Genomic DNA, 16,080 nt, shown 5'->3' with positions numbered 1-16,080 from the left:
TATTTATTACTAAATTGTCATTGGTAATCTTCGAGATAGCTTAATAGCACGTTATTCTTTGTTATTTTATTATTGTTTCTATTCCTCACTTATTCTGTGAGGCATAGTTTTATTTATATTAATAATATATTTATTAAATCTGAGTTTACTCTCTATTTATTTTTCCAGTTAGATAGTTCTGTCAATTACAACGGCTGTGCCAATAAAGTAAGTACACATTTAATGGTGATTTAAACCATACAAATGTTATAATCTACGTAGAGTTATTTCTTAAGAATTCTGTTTATTTTGTGTAAAAATATGAAATCATCAAGAGCCAAACGAGAACACAATATATACTTTTCATAAACTTTTGTTAGTGTAGAAACATTGGATATAATGTTTGTAATGGTAGAAAGTTGTTACAAAGCTATAAATAACACGTTGTCATGTCAGAAGTTTACAAACTATACGTTATATATCGTGGATAAATAATCTGCTAAAATAAACCCATTGTTCCCACGCCGTAGGCCTTCGTGCCTTCGCGCAACAGGAGTTAAAGAGTGGTCAAGCCGGTGTGACCGCTGCTATATATAGACACAAGTGGCAGGCGCAACAGAATCTGGGCTATAGCGACAGGCGCGTGCTGAGTTCGTCGCCCCACCTTGCTGACGACGAGTACAGACCTTGCTGAGAGATTATCGGTCACAGCTCGATCGATGTCACGTAACGAGCTTGGTTACTCCTTGATGGACAGAGTGGCTTTATCCTTGTGTGTTGATCGTATTTTTGAGACTTTCTGTGATATCCTGCTCTACTTTCAATGAAGCTAGTAGATTATTGATGTAATCAAGCCTGGACGGAATCCAAAAGAAGAGCCAACTTAAAAAGCAAAAAATAAAAAGTATGCGTGTAATAAGATTAACAGAGTCCTTGATAGCTAATAAATATACACTAGATTTCAAGTTCATAGCTCAATTCATTCCTCGTTATAGGTTCAGCTAACGCTTGCAAAGTTGCATAGAGAAGTATGCACAATCATTGAACGCTATTCTGTTTAGATACAAATAAACGGATACAAAGGAATATTGAAGGACCAGAAAAAAGTAAAAAAGCCTTACGTACCAATAAAACGAGTAACTTCATTACATGACTATGTCACATGTCAAAATGCCAAATGACTTGGTTTATTTTCAAATTTGGTTCTTCTATGTTCTCTATAAGAAATAACTATGAATAAATGCAATGAATGCCTGTAAGACAGGAGTAAAATATGTATTGTTCAAGACATCACTAATATATGACTGGCTGTGTTTTACGTAGATTTTCATGAAGTATTATTATTATTATCATATACATACGATACAACTCAATATTTAGGAATAAAATAACAGTAGTGAAAGGAATGGGCTTTTTACATTTTAGTGTAATCTTTTTACTCTTGTAAAACCGTTTTAATGTTCAGTTAAGCATACATTTATACTTGTTGAACATAAACTGCAGAAAGCCTTTTTGAATTTATAAGTTAACAACAATGCGCTATGTTTGACAAATTGTCCAAAGTGGGAACAAAGTGAAAGAGTCGAAGACAATTTTTATCTTCTTAGGCATCGGAAACCATTAGCAAATCGAGAAAATCCGGTACCGGGTTCAATATATTCTGACCTTAGAATCGTTCATCATATTTATTTAGTATCCACGAAGAAGATTAACGTCTTCAAGTTCTAGTGATGATTGATTAGTCTACAAACTGAGTGGTGATCTCATTTTTGAATCAACAATATTTTTAAGTCAGAGAGTTCATGGTCACTTTTATTTGCTAATAGACTGCTAGATTTTCTCAGACAGATGTTGATAAATTATTAAAAATGTGGAAACTTTTATCCAGTCCGAAGCAGTTAGTGTATGCTTCTGTCTGGTCAGTCTACATGCTGTTTTTATCAGTCACATGTAGTGGAAGAGGGAGTCACGTGAAATTCGTTAAATAATGAAAATAGCTTAACTGTTGTTGCGTTATTAATATTAACCCGCAATACGATATGATGAATGCAATGTTACTTTCCATCTTCAGTTATCCTGGAATTGTGCGAATTAATTGCGAGTAACAACAGAACTGCCATTAAACTCTTATTAATCACATGCGTTAAATAATTGTTATATTTAAAATAAACTATGTTAAAGTGCAAACTAACCAAACGTAATTAAGTGCAGTTCGATGTTTCCTGTCAAATTTCTCATTATCAGTAAATGTTTTGGGGAGACAGACGTCAGAAATCACCAAAAAAATATAAAAATGTTTTATTTGAAATTGTTTTTCTCTGGTTAATTCTGAAGACATTGATATATGATACGTATATATTTTCAAACATTAATGTGTGGAAAATTTAGTTTGAAAAAAGCGTTGCACGCCCAAATTGACAGGGAATCCGGTCAAAAGTTTCATATATGCTTGCTAATACCGAAATGGGTAGTATATTGTTTATGTTGGCTAACCTGTACAGTATTTTTTCATCAGCTGTCTACAGTCTGCTTACTGCTAAAACAACAACAACATTTACTAGGTAACCTGTTTATCTTGTGCTTTATAAAATTTTGTGTAGTTTTGTGAAATTTGTGTTTTTAGTAGTTTTTAAGGGCGACTTACTGAAGAAGCCATTAATACCCTTCAAAACTATTATGGATTAGCCATCCGAAGAAAAAAAAAATGATTTGCAGAAAATGAAAAAAGATATATGGGCTACGTTTTTTTCATAAAGCGTTCACAAATGAAAACCCGCAGCATAACTTGTGCGACATTTCTTGGTGTACCTGCAAACAGGCTGAGAGAGATGAACTGCCTTATCACCATGACAACCCTTTGGATGAGGCAGTGATTGAAGTAATAAAACCAACTTACCAAGCCTTACCTCACCCAGACCTTTTGAAAAAGTGCCTTCACGGCCTAACCCAAAACGGGAACGAGTCGTTCAATTCGGTGTTGTGGTGTTGAATACCTAAAATAAACTTTGTTGGAATAAACACCCTAAAGTTTGGAACTCTTGATGCTATAGTTACCTACAATGAAGGCAATAGAGGTAGAGTAAAAGTTCTACAACATGTTGGACTGAAACCGGACCTAACTGCATCAAGAGTTTGTCGGATATTGATATTGTGAGAGTGCGGAAAGCAGAGAAATCGATTCGAGAAGATGTAAAGAAGAGAAGACAACATTCAAGGACACTTAAGAAGAGAAAGAGGGATGTGGAGAAGCAAGAAGAACCACAATATAAAGCAGGAATGTTTTGATTTGTGAATAAAATACATTTTTTGCGGTTTCTGCTCTCATTTCTCTTTTTCTCGAAAGTAGGTTATTTGGAAAGAAAATTAGTCTTTTCTCAGGAATGGTTTTAGATATCGACTTCAGATTTTTACCATTTATGCAAAATACCATAATCAACAAGCCCTACCACTTTTAACTTATTTAGCGAAGTAGTATTTGCTTTAAAGATTATTTACTACTTTAAAGTTTGAAAAAATATCTTTTCCAAGAAAAAGAAACATAGTTTTTTATTTGAGCACTTAAATTCTTCAAAGTGGTAGAGGCTGTTAAAAAGACTATTTTTGAATAGTGGTAAAAGATTTAAGTGTTTACCTTGATTGGTTCCAGAGAAAACACAATATTAGTGAACGTAAAATAACATGGCTGGTATAGGGACGTCCGTCTCTCCTTGTAAGACTCTCACTCGCCGATCCTCCTTGTTTCCCAAGTCAGTTGGTCAGTAGAACTTCCGAAAGATTCGAGTTCAAAATAGTTCTGCGGCCAAGCATTTAACAATACACTTACATTCCTGCATCATACGCAGTATTATTTCAACAAAATAATTATGTTTATGAATTGTAATTTTTTATGTTTCTTTAAACATCTATAAGTTGCCAATGATTCATATTTAAAAATGCCTTTTCTGTAATGTTAGACGGTTCTTGCTAAGCTAACGGATATCAAGAACAATCAAGCGTAGCAGCTCCTTGAAAATAACCTCATTAGTGGACGTATTGATTTCATATTTGAGCTAACGGTTTCCATGTTAAAGTATTGAAGAGGGATTCTTACCTTTAACTTTGAGGGGTAAAATAAGTTTTCAAATAATGTCGATTGAACAAACATTTTTAAACTATACTTTAAAATCCGCTATTGGGGAAAATTCTCAACATACTTTTTGTGGTTACTCACGTTTGTCACGAAGTAAATAATTTCAAACCTGATATGAGTTAAAATAGGAAGGAAATACTGTAATAATAATGGTTTTCAGGCCCACACCACCCTGCTGTTTTTTTAAATTTAAAGATTTAAATGATGAAGAATATATTTTAGGATAGTCTTTGAAATAAATCAATGCTTTCGCCCTAATAATAAAAAAGCGCAAAAGAGTTTTGCATTTCAGAAGTATTTTTGTTTTTAACTAATGTTGTTAACTAAAAACGTTAAATTTATTAGATTAAATTAATTGACCATTCAATACCAACGTTAGTTTAAACAAAGAGACACGGTAACTATGTATTGGGGTGTGTAATCCTATTTCCGAACAGTTGATAGAACATTTATGTACTCAGATAAAAATTCTAGGCGATATTTATTCTCTTCGTTAGGATGAAGTTTAGAATATACAGTTTGAACAACTAAAGATGATGTGTTAGCGATGCTCGGAGATGGGAAGGTTAGAATATACAGTTTGAACAACTAAAGATGATGTGTTAGCGACGCTCGGAGATGGGAAGGTTAGAATATACAGTTTGAACAACTAAAGATGATGTGTTAGCGATGCTCGGAGATGGGAAGGTTAGAATATACAGTTTGAACAACTAAAGATGATGTGTTAGCGATGCTCGGAGATGGGAAGGTTAGAATATACAGTTTGAACAACTAAAGATGATGTGTTAGCGATGCTCGGAGATGGGAAGTTTAGAATATACAGTTTGAACAACTAAAGATGATGTGTTAGCGATGCTCGGAGATGGGAAGGTTAGAATATACAGTTTGAACAACTAAAGATGATGTGTTAGCGACGCTCGGAGATGGGAAGGTTAGAATATACAGTTTGAACAACTAAAGATGATGTGTTAGCGATGCTCGGAGATGGGAAGGTTAGAATATACAGTTTGAACAACTAAAGATGATGTGTTAGCGACGCTCGGAGATGGGAAGGTTAGAATATACAGTTTGAACAACTAAAGATGATGTGTTAGCGATGCTCGGAGATGGGAAGGTTAGAATATACAGTTTGAACAACTAAAGATGATGTGTTAGCGATGCTCGGAGATGGGAAGGTTAGAATATACAGTTTGAACAACTAAAGATGATGTGTTAGCGACGCTCGGAGATGGGAAGGTTAGAATATACAGTTTGAACAACTAAAGATGATGTGTTAGCGATGCTCGGAGATGGGAAGGTTAGAATATACAGTTTGAACAACTAAAGATGATGTGTTAGCGACGCTCGGAGATGGGAAGGTTAGAATATACAGTTTGAACAACTAAAGATGATGTGTTAGCGACGCTCGGAGATGGGAAGGTTAGAATATACAGTTTGAACAACTAAAGATGATGTGTTAGCGACGCTCGGAGATGGGAAGGTTAGAATATACAGTTTGAACAACTAAAGATGATGTGTTAGCGATGCTCGGATGATGAGCGACGCTCGGAGATAGAATATACAGTTTGAACAACTAAAGATGATGTGTTAGCGATGCTCGGAGATGGGAAGGTTAGAATATACAGTTTGAACAACTAAAGATGATGTGTTAGCGACGCTCGGAGATGGGAAGGTTTAGAATATACAGTTTGAGCAACTAAAGATGATGTGTTAGCGATGCTCGGAAATGGGAAGTTTAGAATATACAGTTTGAACAACTAAAGATGATGTGTTAGCGACGCTCGGAGATGGGAAGGTTAGAATATACAGTTTGAACAACTAAAGATGATGTGTTAGCGATGCTCGGAGATGGGAAGGTTAGAATATACAGTTTGAACAACTAAAGATGATGTGTTAGCGATGCTCGGAAATGGGAAGTTTAGAATATACAGTTTGAACAACTAAAGATGATGTGTTAGTGACGCTCGGAGATGGGAAGTTTAGAATATACAGTTTGAACAACTAAAGATGATGTGTTAGCGACGCTCGGAGATGGAAAAGTTAGTTGATATCTTTAATACCCTTGCGGTGGGAAGCTAATATTTATGGTTTATTTTATATACGTGTAAATTTGGACGTCCACATTGATCTATTCTTGGCCACCAGATATTTGATGAATATTGTTTGAGACTTCAAAGCGTGAATATAAGTGATACTAAATTATTTACACAACTTTTCTAACGACCCTTTATAGAAATACACCACACCACGTGTCGTAAGAGGTTTCATGCAAAACTTCAAATCTACAGCTTATTTCATTCTCAAGAAGTTCTGCGGACAGACAATAGTACAAGGAAGATGTCGATTATTGATACGAAAATTACGGGTCATTAAACTCATTATTGCAGAAATTTAGTTTCTTACAAAATTGTCTACACATTAAATATTTCTCAACACATCTTGTACGTAATACATTTCACATTATCGCTCATTAAATTGGGTTCCACATCAGTGTTTGAATAGTAAAAGGCCACACACCAAGTCACTATAAAATAATGTATGTATCCGGATAATTAGGCTACATATGTTAATGTCATATGTTTGATTCATATGAAAGGGTTCAAACAATTGAACTATTGTTTACAAATGTATTTATTCTGATATTTTCTCGTTGCCATCATGGTTACCCATAATACCAATGTAAATATATTCGAAAACGCTCACCCAAATCTCATACAGGGAGAGTGTTTCTCATATATAAATGAAGCTTTGTGCTTGAGATATTATGGGGACAGACATACAGACGGAAATAAATTTTTCAGCTCCTCGAGTGCTAGGATTTGCTAAATCTCAGCTATTTATTGAAAGCAGTAAAACGTTCTATTAGTTAATAATATATATTTGGGAAATATCAGGCCCATTTAGAACCATTTAATAATCTAACTGAATTGAATTCACTAATGAAAATACCGCCTATAATTTTCAACAACTGATAAATGTTATCAATAAACAAAATTGAAACAAAACAAAATATATAATCCATTGAACTCACTTTTAATTAAAAGACTACCTTAGAAGTAATGAAAATGCAAGGTGGTCTCAGTTGAGGAGGACGCCGCAAGGAAAGAAGCACAGACATAAATTTTTACTTACGCGGGGGTGTGGTGCGACGATCCTATACTTACTGCGGAGGCAGGCCTTGAGGGCAGGCTGCAATCGAAATCGGATCGGCACGAAGTGGTTTGATTATTTTCATTTTGATTCAAGAGTCTCTAATCTTGTTCTGGCCGATTAGGACTCAAAGCCTATTTGAAGGTTCGGCGTCATGAATGTTACTCCTATTTATGCAAGGTAGGAGTGCGCCAAACCATATGCGATGCAATAGCCTTTCTGCCTATTTATTAATCTTAGTAAACTTTCACATGAAAATTTAATTATTTAAACAAAATAGTTCCTTCTTGTATGTGAGGGAATTGATAATACATGTAAGTCAAATGTTAAGGTCGTATATTGGACTACTTGGATTTTGTTTCAAATATCTTTTTTATTCGTATTTTTAAATCGTTACGTAACAACAAACTACATACAGTTCTGTTAGGATTGCAGAGTTTAATTCTCACTCAATCCTCACGCTATTGCGTTTCTCTCCATTGCTTTTTCAAATCGTAAGTAAATAGACTATTAATAATTCAAATTAAGAAACGAAATTGTAATTAGTAAATACTTTATTAGTCTTAAAATTACAAGAAAAAAATGAAGAATAATTTTTAAAACTTTTTTTCTAAAAAATAAGAATATTATCTTTTATTACAACAGTTAAGGTTGTACTGTCAAATGCTTATAAAGATTGTAAGCTTTTAACCTTTTACGAACGTATCCTCAAATATAATAATTCCCTAAAGGCTCATCACGTAATAATAATTAAATGGGCTATGATAGATTCTTAAGAAATAAACAAATTAGAAACTGCGGTAACTTTTCTTAAGTCAAAAAAAGAGTTTTGTTGGAGGATGGCTTTAAGATATTTATTTATTAGTGTTCTATTATTTACGCTAAATTAGAAGAAAACGTATATCTGTTACTTAGTGATATTTATGGTTATGTAATCATATAGTGTAATGTGTATGGAAAGAAGTGCAATACACGAGTGCAGGTGTATGCCGTAGTGGAATGTAATGGACGATCGCCAGCAGTGGGTCGGAAATAATGTTCTCAAACGAATGACAGCTAAAATTATCCTGATATGGCAGATACAAGATTGAGAAAATTACAGGCCGCGGAGTCGCCGTCTTTGCGCCCGCAACTGTGACGTTCATTCATAATTTTATTTCGTATTACAGAAATTAAAGAAATAAATCTAGATACTGTTTCTTTCTTTTAATTTATGTGGCGACATTGTTATACAATTTTCTGTCTCTTAAAATACATGCAGAGTAACATTTATGTGTAATAAATGCAAACAGTTCTAGTTTGAGATTTATCAGAGTAATAAATTTGTTTCTTTTCTGAGTAGAACATTGTATAATCCTGAAAATGATTCGTAAAAATGAGTGTTTTTGATTGGATTTTTTTTAAATAGTGGTACTTTCTTTAGACCTACTTTCAAAAAAGCTTCGAGTCCGATATCTAGTAATGGAACTAACTCCAAAAGTGTTTTTGTATTAGTTACGAGTAGTAATTTTCATCATACTGCTAATTAAATAAGCAGACCTAATAACATTATACTCGTATTTACGTAGCTCAAAGGATATACATTCTACTAAGGCATGTAATCTGAGTTTACTTTAGAGTTAACAAGTAATTCTTTAGGAACCTTAATATTAAGGATATAGCTATTCTTTAGTTAACTAAGTACTTTTCATTTAAAGATCACCTTCTACTGTTTCATTTTTGGCTTATTTTAAACTCTAGTCCAGAGCCATGTATCTTATTAATCAATTTAGGTTAGATCGTTTTTGTTAGGATGTGAAAAAGCAATACCAATTAGAGATTTGAATATAGGACCATGAGATAATAAGCTGAGACGCTAACCACTCAGCAGCAGCCAGGGACGACGGGGTTAAAGTTTCTAACAACCAGTTACAAACGGATGAGTTACACATATCAGCTGATCGTACACCTGTAATAAGCCATTATGTCCTTCTACCAGATATTGGGCCTTCCTGATAAAAGGAATATATTCCACTACTCCTACTTCTCAATAGTGTAGAGTCAAGGAATGGCTGCTTTTGAGTAGGGGATGACAAACATTTGATTAGAACGTTTGAACAATATTTACGGCTGCCTCATTCTGATTTTGAGACAATTGATCTGTTGCTCATGGTGTGACAGTTCCCCCAAGGGGCGGTGACCCCACTCTGACTCACAGGTTAAGGTCGAGGTTGCGGGAGCGGCCTGAAGTCAAGGACTACGGATGGCCTGGTTAGATTCCATCGACACCGCCTGCCGGATATTGTTGTGTGCAAATCCGTCTAATTGGACTGGAATGCGCCTTTGTTTATTCGGCTGGAAGTTTATTTTAGTAAACTGTATATTTTATATTTATATTTTTTTCTTTATCGTATTCTTTTCTTATTATATGCCTATTAGGCTAGACTTTTATATTTTCAACCTATACGTCTATTTCATATATGAAAAGATTGATTTTTACAGTAGATAACAGTAAATAATTTAATCATAAATAATTTAATCATACGGCATGCACAATATTTATTTGGATGTATTTAAATTTAATTTACTTATCAAATTGAAATAGTTTTATTTCGGTATTTTTACAGGACTAATGCAATAGCCGAATCTAGATTGTTATGTTTATATAATATCGAATTTAAAAGCCTAATAACAAACAACTGGAAAATCATTTCCTTCGTACTCGACTACGGATGACGCCAGACACACGTAATCGTGCAGTTATTAGAACTCCCGCAGCGCGAAGATCGAATAAAGCTTAATTCAGATGCAAATTCAGGTAATGGTCGGGCAAAGACAACTTGTGGGGGTCAGGAAGAGAGGTCTCGTCTGTTTATGCGAGTTGTTACCCGCCTAAGGTCATTGACTTTGGTCAGTACACGAGCTGTCTCTAACCTCGCTACGGGGTATCCCTAGATGTGATGAATAGCGTGAGGTAACTTAATTGAGATGATATTCGCAAAGGTTATATGTAATTTTCTCACTTTTGGTGCGGTATAACGTATCAGGCACTGTGAGATCTTCAGTTCAACCATTCGTTAAAGTCGTCAAAGAAAGCATAATCCAAAAAGGCCTGCTTGACCATATTGACTTTGTTGAAGTTGAGAAAACAAGATTTTTGATTTTTGACACCAGCCAGTGGTATGATTTATTCTTTTAATATTTTTATTTCCATGTTATGAAATTCGCTGTAAATCTTTACTTATTTATAAATATAACCTAGTAACTACTTTAGTAATATTTGAATTTGTCTTATCCTTTAGACTAGTTTTATTGTTCTCCTCCAATACACTAAGGATTCTCACACAGGTTCCGTCACAGGTTTCTTCTCCTCCTTTATAACATCCTGGTTTACGTTAGCGTTCCTCATCTTTTCAACATAAATTGCTATGAATTCTTCATCAACCTATTGCAGATGTAAATCACGTAAAAGAAGTATTGAAGATATCCACAATCATGATGAAACTTGACAAGTGTGACACCATCGGCTTCCATATTTCTTTTACTCAAGAGACATATTTTTCTGCATGAAAGAATCTTTTGAGTTCTCTACTCGAACCACTCCATCCTCTGCACTCCTCACAAAGCTCGACAATCCCTGTGCCGACAGATGGTACGGACATTCCCACCGTGTTGCTGTCAGCCACCGCCACATGCCGTAGTTCTTCTTCTCATTATCGTCCAGATCAAGGCACCATTAGCCCGTCACCGCTCCCCCAGCGGGCTGTCAGGATGCTGCAGAATGCCGCGCGAGGAGCCAATGACTTGACAGGTCTGACGAAATCCTTTTTGAGCTCTTCACCAGGAATTACAAATCGACTTTTCGGCTCCAAGAGGAAGCAGAGATAAAACATTGAACTGTTTCACTAATTTTAGAACTCCTACCTGAAATGTAGGAAACCCTTTGAAACTATAAAAATGCGTAGTTTTAGATGCAGTAGTTAGTTTTAATGTGTAATGTTGAAATGTTGATATTGATACTTTAATTTTTTATTTGTGACAATAGCGGTCTTTATTTCTTTCACATCGATATATCTTTCTATAATTTTATATGTATACTTATAGTATATTATATTATGTATATTATATTAGTCACTTCATTAAAATTTAAAGGATATTATGTAGTGTATTCAAGGAACCTAACTAATACCAATTCACAATAGTTGAATCAGTCCAATAATATAAACATTTCGAGTTGTTATGATATCTGCTCGTTCCCTAACTTACCAATCAGATAATTCTTTTATAACCAGTTAATAGACGTAGAGTTAAAGATTGCACACAAACAATTACAAGGAGTAAAACAATCTTACTTAAGGTTGTTATATTTTTCCTACCCTTAACTTGGCAATACTGTGCAAAATAAAAGTTCATGTAATTTTTATGCTATTTCAATCAATAGTTTATCACTAACTAACTCATTTATAAGGTAGCTTATAGAGTGATTAGATTCGCAAGAAAATATTACTTACGCCTGATATCAGCTGATTGGACGAGGACGGCGCATGCGCAGAGGAGCATCCATCGTGACGTCATCTGCCTGCAATAATACAGAAAAAATTACAACTACAGTACTAGGAGTGTAATTGGGGATGCCACTGACCAATTACGCCGAGGAATTTCTGAAGATCTGAAGATTTAACTACTTGTAATTTCTTATGTGGATTTTCTATCCGCCACTAGTGTTTTTAGATTGACATATTCTCATATAGCATCTGCACCTTCTAGTTCATAGTTCTTTCATCTTCTATTTTTTGGAGACAAGAAAGATTTCTCACTACTATTATGGATAATTGTATAACTTCTCAGAAACGTGTAATGGGCTAGACTTCAGAATATATATGGGGTACTATCAAATAAGAAGAGAGTTATTGAAAGACATTTATATCATAGGTTATAGATAAAGCACTATAAAGAAGACAAAAAAATCACCTGATGTTATTTGAAATAGATCAATTGATATATCCGTTAAGAATATGATAATTTGTTAACTTAAATTTTCAAGCACTGATTTGAATAGCATACTAAACGATACAACACTTAGAGGTACAAAAGAAAAGAAGGAAACAGAGTTGATACCAACACTTTTGTGCATTCATTAAAAAAAGTAGAACGCGTATTCTCATTACACTGAGTAATTCATTACAATAGTTTTGCTATTGATGACTTATCCGTACGAAAAATGAACACGTGACCGTTAAAAAGTGAGATAATTGATTCATCTGGTATGAGAGGCGAGGCGGGGCGGAACCGCATTGGAGAACAGCCACTCCCTCCTCGGCCCGCTACGTTACAAATGAGTGCAATATTTAAATTTGTAATTCGCACCGGCCTCGAGCGCAAGCTTGCCGAGAGCAACGGGATTCGCGCAGTAACCGGTCGAGCGATTTTCGCCGGTTACCAGAGAGTTCGGGGCGTTGTTATGGTAATAGTATTATGAATATTTAAGGTGATATGAGGTCTCCTAGAAAATTGGCTCTTTGGAACGAAGTTGTCTTATGAGTGGTCTGAGATGAAACTTTACAAATTTACTTTTTGAGTAGTCGTATCTCGTAAACAGTCGAGAAGCAAAGTATAATAATTATAAGGTGATAATATACAAGGTAAAGGAGGAAAAAATAAAAGCAGTGATTGGTATTCACAGGGACACAAAACCTGCTGATAACGGTTCTGCGTGCCTGACCTCAGTAGAGGATGATATATCAGGGCTGTGGCGACACCTCTGGGTAGATTACCATAACTAGTCTGTCTCTGAGCACTACGGTCGCGCCAGATGGAATCTGCAAGAAAGATGAGTGGCTTTCATCCACGAGAAGGATCGTTGATCATAACACACTGCTGATTAATAATCAGGTCTTAGCTATTAACTTCAGATAGATGTTCATTAATCACTTACAATATGCAAGTGACATAATTGAATGTTTTGAGGTCATCTATACACAATTTCTACGTGGTCAATAGATAAATTATGGTACAAAGGTCAAAATTAAAAGTGACTTTTGTAAAAATAAGCAGTGGGTAACTAAGAACTTGATAAAACGGTTAGAATATAAGTTATTATTATAAGATACCTTGGATTCACAGAAGATTGACTTAGTAGATTCCATTGACATTTGAGAGATCTTTTGCTTAACAATTTTGTAAACTTTTGATCTCTCTCACTGAAACTGAGATCAAGAATAAAAAATGTATAATTACATTTTTTCTTTTGACGTTCAGAATAAATGTATTTGAAGTCCAGATTTTGGTTTAAAAATATGAGCACGTCTGTAAACGTTACTAAATAAAGATGAAATTAAATCCCTAAAAACTTGCAGGAACGTTGGAACCGGTTGAATCTCTCGTGTCCAAGAAACAAGTGAGAAACTAACACGCCCGGAAACTGGAGACATTCCTTTGACCTGCGATGGATGGTGGGGATTTCCGAACGCAGTAACGGTGAGGTGCGGCGGCGTAAAGCCAGTGTTGCAGATATGTTTGTGGACAAGGTCTGACAGGTTGGACAATTATCGTGACAGCGGTAACATTACCATAACTAGTCCCTGCCGCAGTCTGGCTCAGTCTCAGGCGGGTGACTGTCCCCGACCTTCCGGTGACCTTGCTCTTGCATCTACACGTCTTCTACCTTGGTTGCAGCATTTGCTACGGAGAATACAATCCAGTGGCTATATTTGAGGTACATACACTAGTTACACGGCCTTCCCTCTTCCTTCGATGTAGTATATGCGTCTAAGTACAGAACTGTGTAGAATCCTTGGTGACCTTTGGCCATGTTACTGCAATTATCATCAGTCTCATAGAAGAAGCTGTTTTAGGGACGGAAAACTTTTGGCAAAATTTTTGGCTTGCAACTAACTCAATATAATTGTTAGCATGCCGAAAAATATAAGTCCTCTTTAAAAATTAGCATCGGAAGAATGAAAAATAAACCATGAAGTTTCCTTGGATTTTCAGTCCTACATACTGGAACTGGTCTAGAAGCTCGTCTGTGCGTCAGCTCCAACTATTCGGAACTTCGTAAACAGTTTATAGAAAATTAGAAGTTACTTTGCGCCACTTACATTAACTACACAAACCTCGCATAACATAACAGTGCGGCAATGCATACAATGATACAATTCGAGATAGTAAATATTTACAGTTCATAACGGTTTTCAACGATAAAATATAAACATAGTTACTACATCGAAGAGTCTTTTAGCAATTGAAAATGTTTTTGAATATTACGAAATGTTAATAAAAATAATACTTCATTACAAGTTTTTTTATTTGTGGAATCGCCTGATTATGAAACCTTTGGTTTCGAATGGCCTCGTCAAAACATAAATCATTTGGAAAAGTATTATTTTTATTAACATTTAGTAAGAGTTACTACAAATAAACATAAAATAACCATGATTTAGATTCCATAAAACCTTAGATTTATATTGATTGCCGGAAGACCACAGTCTCTTTTAGAACTCGCCTAGACAATATAATACTCATGAAAAATCACTGTGCCATATAAACACTAACTCTCAATTAAAAGTTTCTTAAATGTGTCTACTAACCATCCTGATCAAAGACAACATAACTTTCTTTGAATTAGGAGTGGAATGGGGGCCGTAGGAGATGGATAGAGATAACAAACAAAACACGTTTAGGTAGCAACGACCTGTTCCAGACGAAACGCGTGTGGGGCGTGTGAGACAAGCGAAATGCCCCAAGAAAAACAAAGACAAGATAATTCCACACGTTCACAAATTCACAACATCTCTTGACAGGACCTGGCTTGTCTGCGGATAGATTTAGATGTGAACAGTGGGCGTCTTTGATAACATAGTTTCTCTAGGCGCATGTTTATTTTGCTACTCTGCGGTAATAGCTTATTCAAACCAGGTCCATTAATACGTGCAGATTTCAATCCAGTTTATTACTAATAATATAATTGTAGCTTGAGCTTCTAAAACCTGTTTATACTTAATCACGCAAGAGACTTTTAAATTTTATAAGTATTTATTTCATAACAGCTATGCATAGTTTTGGTGTTCCATACGTACGTCTCATTTTTTAAAGGTAATATATATTCCAAAATTAAAATTAAAAATAAATGGTGTAGTCTTTGATTTTGGAAGCATATATTTAAAATTTAAGCAGTTGTTTTAATTAACTGCATCTCATTTGTTTAAAATGAGAATTCATAATAACCATTACTTTTAGAAATAGTACTGAGATATTGTATAAACCACTTTTGATTTTACGACTTAGGTATTTTCTTTTTATTGGTAGAAGCAGTGAAGACTGGTTTTTAAAAAAAAATGGATGATTCCACGACAAATTATATAAGACTATATGTAAAAAACACAGAATTGTATTTTCTTTACTAAAGAAAAAAGGTATAATGTAATTTAACCTTTTGACTAAAAGTTACTTAGTTACTACTGATCGTGTCAGACGTAAGACACTAATCTCATTGCTATGTTTTACAATATCTAAACAGGCCCACAATAAAAATCCCACAACTGCAGCGAAATTGAAAATTGAAAGCGCATAACGACCATTGTTAGCAAAGCAATTGAAAAGCCCTCCTGTCTATAGTGTCGAATGAAAGGGAAAGATGATGGTTCCGAGTATCAACACCTGCGGCTTCCTGAGTGTGTAGGCGGCACGTGGAATTGAAATTAAAATTTAATGATTGAACCTCACGACCGGCCTTGACCAAACTCGATTAATCGATTAATTAATTAATCGAAAGGAATAATCGTGGAGGGACAATGCGCTTTGTTGACCAGTCTCTCACGGGAAGAGGAATTTTAATGACTTTA

At 35.0% G+C, this 16,080-nt stretch overlaps 1 protein-coding gene across 1 annotated transcript in view; it reads right to left on the bottom strand.

Annotated features, from left to right (window-relative positions):
- The window catches only part of LOC124354288 (collagen alpha-2(IV) chain-like), a 71,239-nt gene that overhangs the window by 15,268 nt on the left and 39,891 nt on the right, over positions 1-16,080 (bottom strand). The window contains exon 2 of the mRNA XM_046804628.1: positions 11,749-11,816. Within this exon, the coding sequence (XP_046660584.1) occupies positions 11,749-11,812 (64 nt within the window). The 5' untranslated portion in view covers positions 11,813-11,816. The remainder of the gene's footprint in view (positions 1-11,748; positions 11,817-16,080) is intronic.

This window comes from Homalodisca vitripennis, chromosome 2 (genome assembly GCF_021130785.1).
Source record: "Homalodisca vitripennis isolate AUS2020 chromosome 2, UT_GWSS_2.1, whole genome shotgun sequence".
Lineage (NCBI taxonomy): Eukaryota > Metazoa > Arthropoda > Insecta > Hemiptera > Cicadellidae > Homalodisca > Homalodisca vitripennis.
This window is presented reverse-complemented; position numbering and strand designations above follow the sequence as displayed.